General features: G+C 37.8%; 1 protein-coding gene across 1 annotated transcript in view; it reads left to right on the forward strand.

Moving 5' to 3' along the window:
• LOC138692672 (zwei Ig domain protein zig-8-like) overlaps positions 1-19,693 on the forward strand; it is a 459,104-nt gene that overhangs the window by 388,020 nt on the left and 51,391 nt on the right. Inside the window, exons 3-4 of the mRNA XM_069815794.1 lie at positions 7,901-8,002; positions 11,688-11,796. Coding sequence (XP_069671895.1) covers positions 7,901-8,002; positions 11,688-11,796 — 211 coding nt within the window. The remainder of the gene's footprint in view (positions 1-7,900; positions 8,003-11,687; positions 11,797-19,693) is intronic.

The raw sequence follows: 19,693 nt of genomic DNA on the forward strand, positions 1-19,693 counted from the left end.
TTCAATCTTGTCCACACCTGTGGAGTAACGGTCAGCGCGTCTGGCCGCGAAACCAGGTGGCCCGGGTTCGATTCCCGGTCGGGGCAAGTTACCTGGTTGAGGTTTTTTCCGGGGTTTTCCCTCAACCCAATACGAGCAAATGCTGGGTAACTTTCGGTGCTGGACCCCGGACTCATTTCACCGGCATTATCACCTTCATTTCATTCAGACGTTAAATAACCTAGATGTTGATACAGCGTCGTAAAATAAAACAATAAAAAAAATATTCAATCTTTCCTATTTTGTGTCTTCTTCTTAGTCTCTGTGTGATTCCCAGACTGATTGTTCAGTGACATTTTATCCACAGTATTTACGTTCACCAGAAATGTTTCATCCACTTGAGATTTTAGTCCACAGTAATTTTATGTCCACAATAATGTTGCCCACCTATTTTTGTCAACTTATAAAAATCGTCCATCTAAGATTTCGCGCTCCGTACTGTAATGTTCTCAAACATTTTTGTCCATTTTATATACTTTGAATCCATTTCTTAGTCCACAATATTTTATGGTTCATTGTAGGATTATTATTTACGGAATCTTATTAGGCGAAAGGAGTGCTATTGAAACACTATCACATCCAACAACTAAAAATAATTCTGAACTAGGGAAAGCGTACTATCAAAGAACTTATAAAAGAGGTCCTGTAGCATGTACATGTGGTGAAACCTAACAGATGTTCTATGATATTTCATTCATCAGATTGATTGACTGAAGCCACATCAAAGGTAACTGATAATAACCAAAGGGACAGCGTATTGCAGCAATACTTCTCCATCAGGCTTACCCTCTTTCCACCCTAGGGCACACATTTTATTGTGTGTGACGTACGAACGCCTGCAGAGAGGAAGAGAAAGGGGAAACTACAAACGTTGCAAGTGACACGACCATTTGTGAACGATCAAAACCATAATATGTACGTATTTACATTGTGTTTTGGAAACATTCAATTTTCTCTTTTTAATTGATAATGAGATTCCAGTGCCTCAAGAATGAAATGTATTGCAATCTACGTTTGAAATTACAATGTAATTCTAAGTTCATTTAATTGTATACTGTACCAATTGTGAAAATGGAAAAGTACATACATTTGTATTCACTAGACCAGGGATGCTCACTGTTGGCTCGATTGAGTCACAAACACCATCCCTGCTTTTCTCCCACAGTTTCGCAGAGCAGCCAGTGCAGTTGTTTATAGCGAACAGTAGAAGAACATCATAAACATTCAGTGCCGGATTCATCATGGCAAGTCCATGGTAGCTATTTTCTTCAAAGGTGCTCTTTTATCATAGAATGATATACTGGGACATCATTTTATTTTTACTAACATTTTTAATATTAACCTGGCTATATCTTTGGATTAAAGGCCTAGAACCGGAAACATCGCTTGCTCCCCCTCCCAAGACTGGAGTTCGATGATATTGGGGTAAAATACAAATCACTTTACTAGGTATACGAGGGAAGAAAAGTAGTTCATCCATTTATGTAAACTAGGAAATATCGCAATTTTGAGTTTGATAATTTTCATTAGGTTTTTGTTTAATCAAAATACAGTACTGTATTAACACTTAGTGTTTTTACTCACTAATTGAGCTATCCATTCGGACGCATTAATTATGCAGTGTATATTGTTACAGCACATTAGCGTACAATACAGAGAATGAAGTTAAATTGAAAAATAATCATAATATGGATATTTAAACACATTTTTGAAAATGGTGGCCGTTCATTTCGATACAGGATTCACTTCTTTTGTGCATATTATCGCACTATAGACTATTGTACCTAATTCCAATTACCAGTTTCGTCCTTCTTACGAGTAACTCATGTTGAAATAATTCTGTACCTACTCTATAAAGAGTACCTTATGTACTGTAAATTTAAGCTTCACTTCTGCCCGCTTCGAAAAGATAAAATTATTCAGACATGCTATCTACTGTCCGTTCAAGTGGTTTTGTCGCAGGGTTGTAGAAAGGGGGGGAAAATCACGTGACAGCTAATTACTTAACGAGGCCCTTTTATTTAAATTATTTTAAACAGTTGTATAATATTACGTAGATGTCCAATTCCTAATAGAAATTAATGTTTTCGGAAAAGAGCTAAGACAGCCCAGCTACTAGACTTTACAGAGGGGCGAACAGAAACAGGTGGGGGAAACCGGGATGCGATGTAGGCAAACGGACGACAGTACCTGTGCGAAAATATGACTCAATATTAAAAGCTCTTTCGTCACTGGAAAACGCGAAAATATTTCTGGAACGTACTATACTCACTAACTCAGTACTGCATACGCGGCCTTGGTTCTGTGTGGAGAACGGTTAGAATTGTACTAGTAGAGGGGGTAGGAATGAAGCACATTCAAAAGCTCAGGTACAATAAGAACTGAAGTAAAACTAAAATGATGTCCCTGTATAAAGTATTAATTCAATGAGTCTGAGTAAAGAAATAGTTATTTCAGATACGCGGATCACTCGAGGTAGTTGATGGCTTTTACCTAGAATTATGGGTTGGTATGAAGGTTTCCCCTGCCTAAGAGAGTTGGAACCCCGATTACTTCTTTAGTAGCCTACATTTTATTTTCGAACTCCGTTTCTAGCAGATTCTTTAAGATTCTGATTAATACTACTTTAAAACGGAAATACTTGCACGTAATCCACTGAACAACTTATGAACCAGAATGTCCCACAGCAGTATATATAAAACTCGACTCCTGCCGCCGTTAGTTATTCACGGTTTGAATCTCTGAAACTCGTAATTTATAAGATGTTCCAGCAAACACAAAATTTCTACATGGTCCAACTCCATGCGGGTTGTCGTCGATCTCGTATGTTTTAGACCATAACGACCTGTCAAATTCTGAAAGCTATGATTTTACCACGAGTAACATATTCAAAATATCTTGACATAAGTGAAAACATTTTGTTAAAATTCTGCGTTGTCTGTTCTTTAAAGATAACTTCTTATTATATGGGTAGCTTATTCCGAATGAAAAAAAAAAAAAAGAAATTAATTTGAGAGACTGGAAATAACTTGCGTATTAAGATATGTAATTATCGAAACTATAATAAGAGCAAGCGATTAGATAAACAACTTTCTAACAATAAACGTGACTAGAAGACACTTTGGAAAACCGAATGAAAATACTTAACAGATTCGTTGCACATGTTTAACATAAACACGAAAACTAACATTCACGTGACGATGTTAATGGATGTTATACTCACCCCTGATTCCGCCTGAGAAACTATTAAATACTTCTCATACACATAACGGTAGAAAAGTTAATCTTCAACGTAGTTCATGCCTCTGGATACGAAGTTTTCCATAGAATTAATGTATCAAATTGTATGATATATCCTCCCCTCAATCACTTCGAAACCGAATCTCTGTTTTTATTAGTCTTTTGATGATATTACCGACTTCAGAAATTATTATTGTTTTAGTACGTTAGAGTGCGCAACTTCTTGAAAGTGCTGTGTAGTTTTCCCTGTGGGAGTGGTCAACTTTGCTACATAATTTGGAACCTGTCACACATTAAACGCATGATTTCCTCTGAATTTCAATCAACACAACATCGGACCTTCATTCAAAGGTGATCTGTCCCTTCCACATTAAATTACGCCTTATTTTCTCATTTTCTATCAACACAGAATAACACTTTATTTTACCTTTCTATGTTACTCACTTTTTACAATTTTAAAAAAGTCGTTTTAACCCAGTATTTCGAAAGAAAAACATAAGTTGAAATCTATCTTTATAATTTACAGTATTCAATTAAGAGACATATTAAACAAAATTTGAATAAAACAACACAAACGCAATATTATTATCATCATTATCATCTTTCTCCCACATGTTAGTTACTGTCTTACATTTTCCGTCCATCTCTTCCGAGTTCGGATGCGATATCTTCTATCAGCAAGACGACATTTAAAAATTGATTTGCGTGTTTAATCCTTTCCACATGATGTTTCCACTTACGTTGATGTTGCCAAATGCATTCCATTACTAGTTATACCCCATGTTCAGCTATGATGTCATCATTTCTCCTGTTGTAATACTTAGTATATCCCGCAGTCCTTCTCATGAATTTCACACCTATCATTCTGCTGATATTATACCATTCTTGTAATGTCAAAGATTCGCTTCCATAAGAGAATACTGATCTTGCAAGAGTACTGCATAGACGTAAGCGAGTATATTTTTTATATATCAAGACTTGAAACATTATTAATACAGGGACATCATTTTATTTTTTACTTCAACTTTTATTGTACCTGAGTTTTATAATGTACTTCACTCCCACCCCTTCTACTAATGAAGTTCAACTGTCCTCAACACAGAACCAAGGCCGCATATAGTCATCGTAGTCTTACGGTCACAGTAAACAGTACGTTCCAAAAATATGTTCGCGTTTTCCAGTGACGAAAGAGCTTTCAATATTGAATCATATTTTCGCACAGGTACTGTCGTCCATTTGCCTACGTCGCATCCCGGTTTCCTCCACCCGCTTCTATTCGCCTCTCTGTAAAGGCTAGTGGCTGGACTGTCTTACCTCTTTTCTGAAAACATTAATTTCTATTAAGGATTGGACGTCTACGTAATATTATACAACTGTTTAAAATAACTTAAATAAAAGGGCCTCGTTAAGTAATTAACTGTCACGTGTTTTTCCCCCTTTCTACGACCCTTCGACATAATCACTTGGACGGACAGTAGATAGCCTGTCTGAGTAATTTTATCTTTTCGGATCGGGCAGAAGTGAAGATTAAATTTACAGTACGTAAGGTACTCTTTGTAGAGTAGGTACAGAATTATTTCAACATGAGTTACTGCTACGAAGGACAAAACTGGTAATTGGAATTAGGTACAATAGTCTAGAGTGCGATAATATGGATATTAGAACTGTAGTCTGTATTGAAATGAACGACCACCATTTTCAAAAATGTGTTTAAATATCCATATTTGATTATTGTTCAATTTAACTTCATTCTCTATAGTGTATGCTAATGTGCTATAGACAGTATAATATACACTGCATAATGAATACGTCCGCATGGAAAGCTCAGTTCGTGAATAAAAACACTCATTGTTAATACTGCACTGTATTTTGATTAAACAAAAATCTAATGAAAATGATCAAACTCAAAATCGCGATATTTCCTAGTTTACGTAAATGAATGAACTACTTTTCTTCCCTCCTATACCCAGTAAAGTGATTTTTTTGTATATTACGCCAGTATCATCTTACTCCGGTCGTGGAAGTGGGTAGCAAACGGTGTTTACGGTTCTCAACCGTTGATGCATAGGTATAGCCAGGTTAATATTAGAAATGTTAGTAAAAATAAAATGGTGTCCCTGTATTAGCCATTGTTTTCGTGTATTTTTAATTTTGTGGCAAATTTCCTGTTCATTTTAAAAAAGGTGAATTATGCCCCAAATAAATTATAAGATTAAATTTGTAGAATATCTTCTGAGAACACTAGAAATGCCAAATTCAGTAGACGTAATCTCATGTTATAATTGATAATAGTACCGTTAAACATGGGTAATAATTCCAGATTCCTTCATATAGTCGATACAGAAAAAAAGGATGACAAAGTGAGAATAATTTAACAATACAATAATAGGGCGTTAAGAAAATAAAAACGCCCTAGTAATAAAGAAAAATCATCCCTGTCCTTCCTGAGATTCTCTGGGGTACACCAATACCATTCCCATCTGCTCAATATTAAAGCAGCATCTCCAGCTATTATTATATCACGGGCTGTACAGTACCTGTAAAGGCAAATGAATTATATAGCAAGCTTCTCATGCTCCAGGGCATAACAGACGAAAAGGAGGAAGCAGTTCGCCAACTTGCCTCTATTTTCTAGTGGTTCGTAAACTTCGTGGAGAGTTCTGGACTATGGCAGTTGAAGAGCGGATGCAGAGTGCTTCAGCGGTCTAACTAACCACTCCATTTCAGATCAATGATCCCGTCACGGACACAACTTGAGGGCGTTCGTCTGACAATCCATTTAATGTAAATCTAATGGCAACATATTTCCTAGTTGATGGATTATATATAACTTACACTACATATACATTATATATATTTATTTATACATTATACATATGCACATACTTATCAATAGATTTGCTCAACTCTGGTACAAAGAGACCTTTCTAAGCTAAAACTCCCACAGATACGTGTTCGACATCCAATGCGAAAGTGAAAGTTAATTTGTGACTTCCGAAACTTATGTGGATATTTAGAATAATTTTAAAACAAGAATAGACATGATTTTAAAGTTTCATGAAGTCAAGTTCTATTAGTCCCCTTTGAAGGGACTGGCGTGGCTGGAGACAGCCATCGCACATAGGCGGCTAGAGTGCGCGTATTGCTACGCCCAAAATGAAATGATGTGCATACCCTAAGGCCCTCCGTGCAACCGATTCCCCTGCGGGCCGCCTCAGAACTCCCCTATATTATGTAGAATCCCGTTTACCATTCCACGTACGCATCACCGCAGATCGTCAACCATAGTCCACAAGTTATCATGACTCACAGGGGAGAGCACTACTACCAGCAACTAGTGACCACCTAATACGGCTCCCAGCCGATTCTACATCAGATGCAAACACCAGATATAGTTGAGGGAAAACCTCTGAAAAAACCTCAGCCAGGTAACTTGTGCAAACATGATTTGAACCAGGGCTTGCTGATTTCATTGTCACATATGATAACCGTACTCCACAGCGCTGGACCATGAATTTATGTTAGTTGCCACTATTATGTATGGACTAGAACATTGGGCTGTGACTAGAAAAAGCATAAGATTAAGGGGTTAGGTACAGCTTACATTAGTAAAATTTTGGAAATATTCAACATTTTTTTCCCTCCATTACTGTACCTTGTACAATAATGAAAATTAGTATGTGTAATACACTGTCCTTCTGCTATATGAAAAAAATTTACAATTTAAAAAAAGTTATCTACATTTTTTTTTTTTCAAAATTCAGTTCACTGTGCAGTGATGAAGCGTTTCCCACATAACTAAAAAACTATCCAACATTCTGTAATTACATTTTTTGTGTGTATTTATGCTTGTCATATCTACAATATGATGCAAGATCTCTTCTCTACGTTTGATAGATTGTCTGATAAAAATAAATCCGTTTGAAAAAATGGTCAAATATCAATATTTTCTTCTAACACAAAATAAAACAAAATATTATTTATTAAGTAATGTAGTTGAAAGAGCATGGTATTACAAACATGAGTTTTAGCAATGAAATAAAAGAGAGAGAACATGAAAAAGTTAACAATTTTATGAGTTATGAGGGAAACGCTTTACCACTACACAGTGAACTGCCAACATTTTGAATTTAGAATATCCTATATATATTTATTTTAAATCGTAAAAATATTTTTTCCTATAGCAGAAGGACACATACACATACCAATTTTCATTATTGTACAAGATACTGTAATGAAGGAAAAAATGTTGAATATTTCCCAAAATGTTACTGCTGTAAGCTGTACCTAATCCCTTAATAGGATCATGTGAAGTGAAGTTCTTGAGATATGTCGTTGGATATGTATACATGGTTAAATGAAATGTTAAAATATTAAGATGTCTACTTTAAACCCACATTTCTTTAGTTATCACAAAGAAAAGTAATATTTTCCACTTTATAGTCATTCCTTTGTTATTCTTTCGTAATACGCTTGCATTTTGTAGTCCTGGAGAGTTTTCAACTTTGGTCACTGTCGCTCCTTATTTTTGACAAAAGTATCCTCATCTCAGCTGTTCGGTTGGCTTCTCCTTCTGCTTGCTTAGAGTGAACTAACTTGTGGAATCTTTGTGACATTGCAGGTGTCGTGGATCAGACGAAAAGACTACCACCTGCTGACTGTGGGGCTGGCAACGTATAGCAGTGACGACCGCTTCTTCACAGCGCACGTCCGTAATACACAGGTTAGTGTCAGACACGCCACTGTAAAAATGGGAATCTCCATGTATGAGTCGTTGAACAAATATGAACCTGAAGGCTTCGGTGCCTCTTAAGCCTCGTTCACACTTTTCAAGTAACTTGAATTCAAGTCACGTGATTTCAAGTAACCTGAATTCAAGTCTCAGTTCAAACGTATTCAAGTTATTTTGTTTTCAAGTAGGATAAAATGGCGTCGATGGATGTTGTGCAATTAGGAATTTCTGTAGTAGCAAACCTCCGTGCCAGGGAAATGATAAATATATTGAAGAAATGGAAGACGCGTTGTTCAGTATTGGTTAGGAATTAGCTTAGTGAGAGAAATACACGACCTTTGACCATTACAAATAGAATAAGTGAAATCTTCAATGAGATTTGATAATTCTTATCGCAAATGTAATAAAATATTAGCAAGTCTGATTCACCATAATCGAAAATGATTATCTCGAAGCTGTTACAGTTTCCAAAAAAACATCTATCAACCACACTGAACCATGCCAGTTTCGGCGATAAATGTCATCCCTTCAAGCAACGCTCTTCTTTTCTTAATCTCTCTTCCTCACTTCTTCTCTATCTACAGTTTAATGGTTTTTATTATTGCCTTTCATAGGCTTTCTCATGTGTCCACGTTAAAATCTCTGCTGTTCAGTTCTACAATGTACTCTTCCTTCCTTGGCAGCTTCCTCTGCATTTTTATTACGAAACTTTGCAGTTTCTATAGTCCTCAGGCCTTCGTGAATTTTATACAACTTCAGAAACTCAAATACTTCGTCATTATTCCACTTACTATTGTTTCCTATTGTTTTTACATTCCCAGTAGAACAGAAAAACAATCAGTTGTTAATTTAATGTTCTTAAAACAGTTGTTAATTTGAATTCCCGCGCTTTTCTCCTTGAATTCAAGTTATCAAGTGACGTTCACACTTTTCAAGTGTCCTTTCAAGTCAAGTAAAAAGTAGAAAGGGATCCAACTTCACTTGAAACTTGAATTCAAGCCGTTAATTAATTTCAAGTCAACTTGAAACATAGTTCACACTTTTCAAGTTCGTCTTTCAAGTGACTTGAATTCAAGTTACTTGAAAAGTGTGAACGAGGCTTTATACAAATGTATGAGTCATCTAGAATCTACCATGTCAACAATCTATCAATCTTTGGATATATTGCGAGGGACACCTACTGTGGTGGACAGCCATTTCAGAGTCACCACAAACATAGGACGTATCCTGTAGTTCGAGGCGGAATTGCTATCTCCATAAATATGAGTCGTCATACCCCCGTCAGGCAAATAACAACTTTGGGGACTTCATTATCTCTTACACAAATCTATGAGTTGTCGTCTAGAATGGGATCCGAAATATTCGTCACAGTTTTTAGTTACTTGAAATACTCATCACACATTACTGACTCGTCACCACCCTAATAAGTCACACATTATCGACAAGTCATTAACCTCACTCGTCCAATATTAATGACTGTTCACAGCTGAACAACTCGTCACACACATAGGAAATAGAAGACAACGAAATTGGGCAATAGCAACGATATCCCATGATTTGATCGTAGTGCACAGTTATAGTTATGGATATCTGTTACATCATAAGTAATGAAATAAGGTTCGTAAGAACTGAGAAAAATCTATAATTTAAGTTAATATAGTCAGCAGATATCAAGATTATAAAGGCGGTCGTAACTAGAGCTAGGAAGTTGTTACCAAAACTGTTAAGTTGTGTGAGCTTGGACTATATCTCTACCGAGTGAAAAGTAATAGATTGTCTCTCGGTGTCAGTAATACAGAACGACTAACATGTAAAGACGGGTAGTAACCAAACATTTGGTCCAATCATCCATACCTTAGAACAAGAAAATAACATAAAAACAATAATTTGCAATAAAGTTCGTAAATCCCAATCTAAATTCATTGACCTATACATATAAAAATAACGAAGTATACAATTGTAATTATTCTAGCCTCATTATAACAAATAACAATAAACATTTCCATTTTATCAAAATAAATACTCCTTTTTGGTTCAGAAAAATAACAATATTTGTACGTCACAAGACGTTACTGGAGCAAATCTGATATATGATACAGTATTTATTGCTATTTTCAGGTGAAAAACTACTTTGGGAATCTAATAGTGTATCTCGTATGTGGCATATTTTGTTGAAGGTGTTTCATGTTTATCCTTACTTTTGCGTATGTCAACAGTCAACACGAACATTTCTAATGATAGCTCAGGTATATAGCCTAATAACAGAAAGACGAAAGAAAAGTAATTAACCTGAATATTTGTAGGTCTATGTTCTCCGAAAAATAGTCTTTAGAGTCTGTGAAGATTTAAATTATAATATTTCTATTTTCTACTTTCGTGTTCATAGTATTATCAACTGTACCATTCATATTGATTACGAAAGAATGTACGAACAACTACAGTGTGTATATTAAATGAGAGAATGTAAAGTTGGTACTGTGTAGCGCCTGGTTTGAACAGTCTAGTACACACAGTCACGAAGCTCAATACGTAATAAATATACATCCATAGATAGTTACTAACCACTAGGATCGCTAATATCGCCTCATTACAGACAATGCGAAATAGTACCGGCACAGTCTATTGTTCCTAGCACCCTCACAACTCAAGCTTCGTGACTGTATATACTAGACTGTGGTAATATTACATCTCCTCTCTCGCTCCCTCCCACACTCAACCAACCAATGCGGCCAAGGTCATTGACTCTACCTGCACGATACCAACACAACTCCTCGAGTCTCCGCGTTCTGCTTGCCACTTCTCCTGCGGAGCCAATTAGTACACGCACTGTTCATAACACAAAGTATAAACAAAGCAGCAAGAACTATACTTGCCGAGCAAACGAAATCACATTTAACCCCTTCAGAGGGTCAACACACGACGGAGATATACAACAAAAGCAGTTACAAGAACTACTTCCAATTGCCGTGGCACAAAGCATTTTTAGAGGAATACTGGCCTCAGAATAACAATTTTTCTTCCATTAAGTTACTTAGCACATTTAGAATTTCCACTATACATTTCATTATGTAAGTTGCAGTCAAATGAGACAGGACAAATATTTGTCCCTCTTTTGATTAAATTTACCTCGTTTTCTACTTCGTTCATCTGCGTTAACATATTTAGTCTAATTTTTAATGCTGTTTATAACGATATGAATTTCAAAAATTCTTATTTCCGACATTGATTCTTCTGATATAAATTTAGAAACTCTGTTTAAGTGCCGAGGTTTCTCTCGCACGTAAATGAATAAAGTGCCACTTTAAAATATCTGGCATGACTTTCAATCCGCTTCCCGCCTTTTCGCAGCCCTCAGATCTTGTTCAATTAAAAGAGATTCTAAAGGATAGCTGTTGTCCTACTGAAGGAGGTCAGCAGTCAACACAATTCCGCACCTGGGAAACCAAAAGGCTCATGTTTCAGGATTATAAATGTGTGTAGATGTGTGTTTCAGAGGATGGTAGGGAAGGGGTGTGCTACCATCAGAAACGAACTAAATCCGCAGAGAACTTCTCTAATTAAAGCGGGTTTATGGGACGCTGAACTAATCCCCCACACAACTTCAAGCCTGATTATTTTCTCCCCTTCCTCTTCTGTTCTCGATGCTGCCGCCACCGCCGACTGGACCCATCCATAGGACTGGGCTCTCCATGTACGCTACGCCAAAGCGAGGGACGGCGGGCTGTACGAGTGCCAGGTCTCCACGCACCCTCCTTCCAGCTTGTTCGTCGAGCTTCAGCTGGTCGGTGAGTACTGACTTCACGTCGTTGTTACAAACTTGTAAAAAATGTCCTGGTATAATGTTTCCAAATCCACAAACAGAATATTACATACCTGGATAATCGTACTAACTTATAAGCAGGCTTCGAGACTTTGGACCCGATACAATAAGCTTACTGTGCATGCACTATAGGTTGTTGACTCGCTGAAGGTAGATACTGTCCAAATTTCACGAGAGGATCCCTGCGAGGGGAGTTATTGTCCTTGCGGGGTGAGAGGAGAAAGTAAACTAATAACTCAGCGTTCTTGAAGGAGCAGGTGGATAGGAGTGGTGTCATTGGCCGGCTGGGACAAACAAGGTTCAGTCAATGGCCGGCCGATTCCGTGACGAGGATAGGTTATAAGAGTGGAGGAAAAACTCGCATTTCTTGCGCGGATCTTCTCGTGAAATGCGGACTGTAGAGATGTGTTGAGGTAACAACGTTGCTATTTAGAGTAGAGTACGGTAGTATGGGGAAACACACACATATATACATTCTGAAAGTAAATATGCATTACACAATGATAGTGTTAAAGGAATGAGAAAAGCATTTATTCTCCTGTCTTTTATAAGCATTTGCGTTTAATTATACACAGTGTTGATGGTGGAAATAAGCATGTAGCAATTTTAATTTTTTCTTTTATCCTATTGGTCGTCTTTAGGAAGTGCAGTTACAGTACCGAATTGTAATGTACCTACTACAATATACATTCTCAGTGTCTCAAACGTAAATCTTTTTCGGTTATCTGCCAAAGTTTGTACTGTAGAAAGCTGCGCTCTACGCCGCATGAAGTGATAAAAAACCTAACATCATTGCAGTCTCTAAGAGAGACTCTATATCCACTAATTCGCTGTGTATGTTACACAATGTTCCATATCCGTTATTTTTACATAAAATTGATTTCCACTTCTGTTTTACACGTTCAGTAACCGGTGTACTTGATGTCTCATTAATTCTCTGCATCATTTTATTAGTTAATTTGAGGGCTTCCGACATCTCTTGCTCTGACTTTTATAACCGTGTAATAGTTTCAGACACAGTTTGTATGAAAACCAAATTACTCGTCAGAACCTTCAAATCCAGAGCGTTTCTCTTTGCGTATTTGTTGCCATTCAATCTTCAGTACGCTTTACCACTATATTCAGTACGCTGTTATGCGGATTTCCCACTGAAGTGCTCTATTGGGTCCGAAGTCTCGAAGACTGCTTATAAGATTTATTGTCATCATTACTACTACCAATATCATTAATCATCTATTGCAGAGATGGGCATTCGTGTGTATTGGCATCGCATGCACTCAGTGTTTTCACTCGTGTACACTGTTCTGATGATTGCTTAACCTCAAGGCGCTCTTCCGTTTTTCTCCATAGAGTCAGTTATCGAATAGCTTCTCTTTATTAATGTGATGACCTGTTAGTCCTTCGCACAACTCCCAAGCTGAAGGACCACCCCTTATCGGCTGTCCGCGACTGCTTATTCAATTTATTCGCAGCTACCCTCCATATCTGGAGGCCGTCTTCTCTATCTACAGCCTTGCTAACAAATAAACATTCTGTTGGGGGCAGATAAAACAGTTAATTTTTTTTCTTCCACCATGTTAATAATATCATAAGAAGTGCTTATACAAATTTTGGCCACTCGACCGCAATTATGAGGCCGTACAGAAAGTGATATACCCTGGGGTCATTTACACAAAAATAGGAAAATAGCGTAGAAAATTTATTGAAACAGATGCAGCAATTGTTGCGCTATTTGTCAACATATCCCCCACTGGAACTGAGACATTTGTCATAACATGGGATCAATTTTTCTATCCTTCTGTCGTAGAAGTCAGCCGCCTGCACCTCTCTGTCGATCCCATGTTATGACAAATATCTCATTTCCGGTGAGAAAATATGTTGAAGAATAGGTCAACAATTGCTGTGTCTGTTCCAATAAATTTTTCCAATGAAATTATGTTTTCTTTCTATTAAAATGGAGCCTGGTGAACTTATTTTTTTATGGCCCTCGTAATTGCGGTCGAGTGGCCAAAATTTGTATAAACACTTCTTTTGACATTATTAACATGATGAAAGGAAAAAAAAAACTTTTTATCTGCCCCCATCAGAATGTTTGCTTGTAAGTTGTTCTGTATGGTTGCGGACTCTCACTCTAAGAGAGAAACAGAGGTTAAGGGTATTCGAGAATAAGGTGCTTAGGAAAATATTTAGATGTAAGAGGGATGAAGTTACAGGAGAATGGACAAAGTTACATCCCGCATAACTGCACACATTGTATTCGTCACATAACATAATTAGGAATATTAACTCTAGACGTTTGAGATGGGCAGGGCATGTAGCACATATGGGTGAATCCAGAAATTCGTATAGAGTGTTAGTTGGGAGACCTGAGAGAAAAAGATCTTTGGAGAAGTCGAGACGTAGATGGAATGATAAAATTAAAATGGATTTGAGGAAGGTAGGATATAATGGTAGGGATTGGATTAATATTGCTCAGGATAGGAACCTATGGCGAGCTAATATGAGGGCGGAAATGAATCTCCGGGTTCTCTAAAAATCAGATCATGCAAATCTAGTCTTTCAGGTGAAGCTCCCTGTAAAGCTGATTTGAATAATTTCAAGGGAAAAATTGTTCCGGGGCCGGGTATCGATCCCGGGACCTCTGGTTGAACGTACCAGCGCTCTACCACTGAGCCACCCGGGAACTCCACCCGACACCGTCTCAATTTTTCCCTTTATATCCACACAACTCGCGTGGGCTGACGAAACGCCAGAGACCCACAACGAGTGCACACAATCTCTGTGTGACTTGGAATTGTGGTTTTCTGTTAACGTGCACAGTAACGTATATATTATGCAAATCTAGTCTTTCAGGTGAAGCTTCACGCGAAAATCAACAGCTGTGGAATAACTGTTGGCACGTCTGACCATTAAACTAGAAGGCCCGGGTTCAATTCCTGGTAGGGATAAGTTACTTAGTTTCCCCCCCCCATTAAGTGCGGGTAACATTCGGCGGGTCACCAGCATGGCTCAGTCGGTTAAGGTGCTTCCTTGCCGGTCTGGAGTTGCGAGTTGTGTGGATATAAAGGGAAAAATTGAGACGGTGTCGGGTGGAGTTCCCGGGTAGCTCAGTGGTAGAGCGCTCGTATGTTCAACCAGAGGTCCCGGGATCGATACCCGGCCCCGGAACAATTTTTCCCTTGAAATTATTCAAATCTCTAAAAATCATTGTAAGTAAGTAGGAGTCAGTTATCGACAAACATCGAGTGGAGTCTCCTATTGGAGACAAATAGGAAGGCCGAAAGTAGGAAAGAATTGAGAATGCTGGCTTTGTAGTGAACACTTTGTATTATATTATATTATATTATATTATATTATATTATATTATATTATATTATATTATATTATATTATATTATATTATATTGTACTGTATACTGTACTATGGACTGAAGCGATCGAAATGAGCTGCAACGTTATTTCAGTCAGAACCCTCCCAGGCAGAAGCCTTGGTACTGCCCATTGCAGAAGATGCGATGAACAAGAAACCTTAGCTCATGTACTGGGTTATTGTCGGAAGGGAGAATTACTGAGAATTGACCGTCGTAATAAAATTCGCTCCAAGATTGCCAATGAACTTCGCCTGGCTGATAAGTATGAGGTGTACGAGGAAATTGGGTGCCTTTTTGCTGACGGATCAACTCCAAGAGCAGATATCATTGTTACAGACCGAAAAAAGTTGTGGACTCATTCTCGATCCCACAGTCCGTTTTGAGAACAGCGAGGAACAACCTAGAGAAGTCTGCAAAGAAAAACGGGCAATTGAACTGCCATGCTATAGTGATTTGGGTATCAAATATAACATCAAGACATGGGACGTTATAGGAATTATGACTGGGGCTAGAGGCACAATCCCACAGGAGTCCTTAGACGGCTTCCAAAAATTAAAAGTTCCTGACAGCAACCTGGACAGGATATCCTCCACTCCACTGCAGTTATCGATTTGCATAATTAATCATGATTTATATTCTTTATAAAATGTAATTTTGCTTGTAGCCTAAATTGTTTCTTGCATTTCTAATAATTTTTTCAATGACAGCCTACCGAACTAGGATTTCTATTAAAGAAAAAATTGAATTAAATAATGAATATTCAGTTAAAATTGATTAGGAGGCCGATTATTAAACCCTGGTTGGGACGGTTATCAAATATATTATATTATATTATATTATATTATATTATATTATATTATATTATATTATATTATATTATATTATATTATATTATATTATATTATATTATATTATATATTATATTATGCAGCAAAAACGTTAAGAAACCATCAATAAAATAATTCACTTGCTTAGAAACTCTTCTTTCAGTTTCTAGTCACTCTTTCTGTTCCGCAGGGTACAGACTTTCACTTTCAATTATTTCTTCTCAACAAATTTTTATTGCTATTTAGGTTTCAATATTTTCCGCTCCGTTAAGTTTAGCGTCCTACTTTACTGTACCATTCAGCTGCCTAGTCGCGTTTAAAACTTCAGTTTACGATAGTCTGAGCATCTTACTCGAGCAGTTTGGTCTTCGAGACGAGAATATCCTGAAGGAAGGCAGTAGTCATCTAATCTCCCGCGTCACACCTTGAGCTGCAGTTTAATAAGTTGCAGCGGCGATGGGGTGGCCACCCTCCAGCAGACAAGCTGCTTGCCTCACGAGGATGACTAATGGTGGTTCAAATACGGTGCAAACAAACATGATAAATGGTGATTGGAATTTATCCTTCTAATCTTAATAGTATTTTCTACCTTGCTTCGCTACCCATTCATTCTTCTGGAATAGCCATTATACTCGCCGAATTGCTTTGCGATGAGTTTAAAGTTTAGTACTGTCCTCCAGTTATAACAGGAAATTTTTGGTTGATTGAAGACATTTCCTTTAAATTTCCCGTTATTGAATAAATTGCTATTGCAACTGAAAGAAAACCAATAAACGTAGGGTTCGCCGCCTGCCTTTACCATCTTCAGTCGTGCTACGGACATATCGTGCGCAGAAAAACTAGAAGTTCTATGACAGATACGAGCATTCAAGTTCCAGCGATTTCATTTTGTATCTGTAACAGACAGAATTCTGTCTCTGCCAATTTCATCACGCTACCACCTAACTCCTACCTCGATTTTATCCTCCTTTTTTCACTATACCACGCAAAATGAAACTATTGAGCAAAATTTTGTTGTAATTGTAATTTTAACACGGATTATACCTTCCATCGATGTTATTGTTGAAAAACAGCAAACATTTTCTTCAGAAAATAGTATGCTACATAAAAAGGCCTTAGTCATTATGTACTAAAATGAAATTAATATTTTAGTCTGTAATTCAACGACTCTCTTTCAACTAGTAGGTTATTGAGCGTTCATGAATTTGGTGATAGCAAGATGGTATTTGGCGAAATGATGCCAAGAATTCACCATGGAATTCATCATTACGTGACATTCGCTTTATAGTTCGGGAAAACTACGAAGGAAGTCCAGGTAAGTAACCACCAGCCCAAGCGGTAATCGAAACCGTGACCGAGGACAACTCCCGATCAGCAAGCAAACGTGCTGCCACCTGAGATAAGCCGGTGCCTTTCGGGATATATTTTTTACTGGGTTATTTTACGACGTTTTATTAACAGCGATAGATATCTATCCTCTGAGTGAGATGAAGTTGATAATGCTAGCGAGATGAGTCGAGGGTCCAGCGCCGAAAGTTACCCAACATTTCTTCTTAATTGGTTGAGGGAAAATCCCGGAAAAAACCTCAACCAAGATTTGAACCCGGACCTTCTAGTTTAGCGGTCAGACGTGCCAACCGTTATTCCACAGTGGTGGATATTCAGGATTTTTTCACTAGGTTATTTTACGACGCTGTATCAACAGCTCAAGTTATTTAGTGTCTGAATGAAATGAAAGATATAATACCAGTGAAATGAGTCCAGACAGGGTCCAGCACCGATAGCTACTCAGAATTTTCTCATATTGGATTAAGGGAAAACCCCGAAAAAAACCTCAAGTAGGTAACTTGTCCCGACCGGGATTCGAACCCTGGCCACCTGGTTTTGCGGTCAGTCGCGCTAACTGTTACTCCACAGGTGTGAACTTCAAGATATTAATACTAATGAAATGGTCATATGTTATTCCAGTAATCTCTATTCTATAGCACTCATTATCTATTCTATAGTACTCATTATCCTCCGGTTGTAATATCAATGACACCTTGAGTTGACAAGACCAGAGAATAACGGGTATTAGAGTTTTTCTTTCTTCAGCAACTGCATTCAACTATCACGTTCCATTTCATTTATCACTTTCCTTATTTCTTATACTGAATGAAAATGACAAACCAGACATAAAAACTTTCTCTGGGCAACGCTCACAAACATAGACGGCTACTATAGCTCGCGCAAGAAACGATTACCGAAAACCAATGGTGGCGTTGCTGTCTGTTTTGACGTGTGTATTAGGCACGCCGAGGGGGAAGAGATGCGGGCCGATGGAAGTACCGTCTCTTCCAAGAAAATGAACAAATGAGGACATTGTTGTGGAAATAAAGAACGTAGCAAGAGAAAAATTCGAAACTAACTAAACGCGCAACATATGTCTACGAATGAAATAATAATACCGTGCGATACAAGACACGTATTCATATGCAATGGAACAAACTAAAGTCGTGATGTAACTATCACAACGCAAGCCTGATTCTATCGATGTCATTTCTCTTCCGACTGTACTCTTGAGTATCATTCAAGTTATCTCGTGACCTTTCCTGTCGCTCGCTCTTCCTTATCGCTGTGTTTGATTCGCATTCCTTCCGTCGGTAATCCGTACTTGCGAGACCTATAGTAACACAGGAATGCATTGTATCAGAGAAATACAGACTTGTTATCGGTTTGGTTTACCGATGCGCGCAAATTAGTACAGTAACAACGCAGACTGAAATGTTTGCGATCTGAATAAGAAAACTACTTACAAAAAGCTTTTGCCCATCACTCCCAAAGTGTAACTTGGACGACAAGGTCTCCGTATATCATGCCGTTAAACAGCAATCTCGTTTATTGCTCTTGATTCCTATAAAAAAAAATGTCCCGAATCTTCTGCAAACACATCTTAAGTCAAGGAATGGGCACAAACTTCACATTTAAATACGTCTGCTATTTGTTTCATATAAAGATATTAAAAGGTCTTTTCACTCCCCTGTAAAACTGAAATTTTTACATACGAGGTTGCTGTTCAATACTATCGATTGTAAGTCAGAATAGGGGTTCGCTTACATGTCTTGACCTCATGGGGAATAGAGAATTCGAACAAAAGACTGGATTGTTCCTCTTAAAGGCGAGACAGCTTAGAACTCCAGCTGTTGAAGTTTATGATACGAACTGATGAAGGGATAATGGTTTGTTTCTTAGGTTAGGATATACTATATAATGTGTTTTGTTTGTGTCATTTTCATACTAATCTGTGTGTTCTTTTGGAGAGTAGTTGGATCTAATTAATCATAGATGAGTGGGTGAAACCTACACAGTATAACTTGTTTTATACAACACGAAAAGACCCGTGCATTGGATTTAAGAGAAAATTATGATAGTGTAGTGGAGGGATACAGAACTGGCGAGAGAGGGGTGGAAAGCATTGGGAAAGCGTTGGTTCCCCGTCCACAGTCCACCGGCTTTGAATGACGTATCTGTGGTACGTACGCAATCACATAAGACAGACACTGAATACAAATCCCCTCTCCTACAAAGTCAATGACGCGGGGATGAAAGGAAGGGGTTAGTGACGTATCCGATGAGTGACGCAACGCCACAATTGTCACCCAGCTCTCCAAGCCTGGTGTAGTGCA

Source organism: Periplaneta americana, chromosome 17 (genome assembly GCF_040183065.1).
Source record: "Periplaneta americana isolate PAMFEO1 chromosome 17, P.americana_PAMFEO1_priV1, whole genome shotgun sequence".
NCBI lineage: Eukaryota > Metazoa > Arthropoda > Insecta > Blattodea > Blattidae > Periplaneta > Periplaneta americana.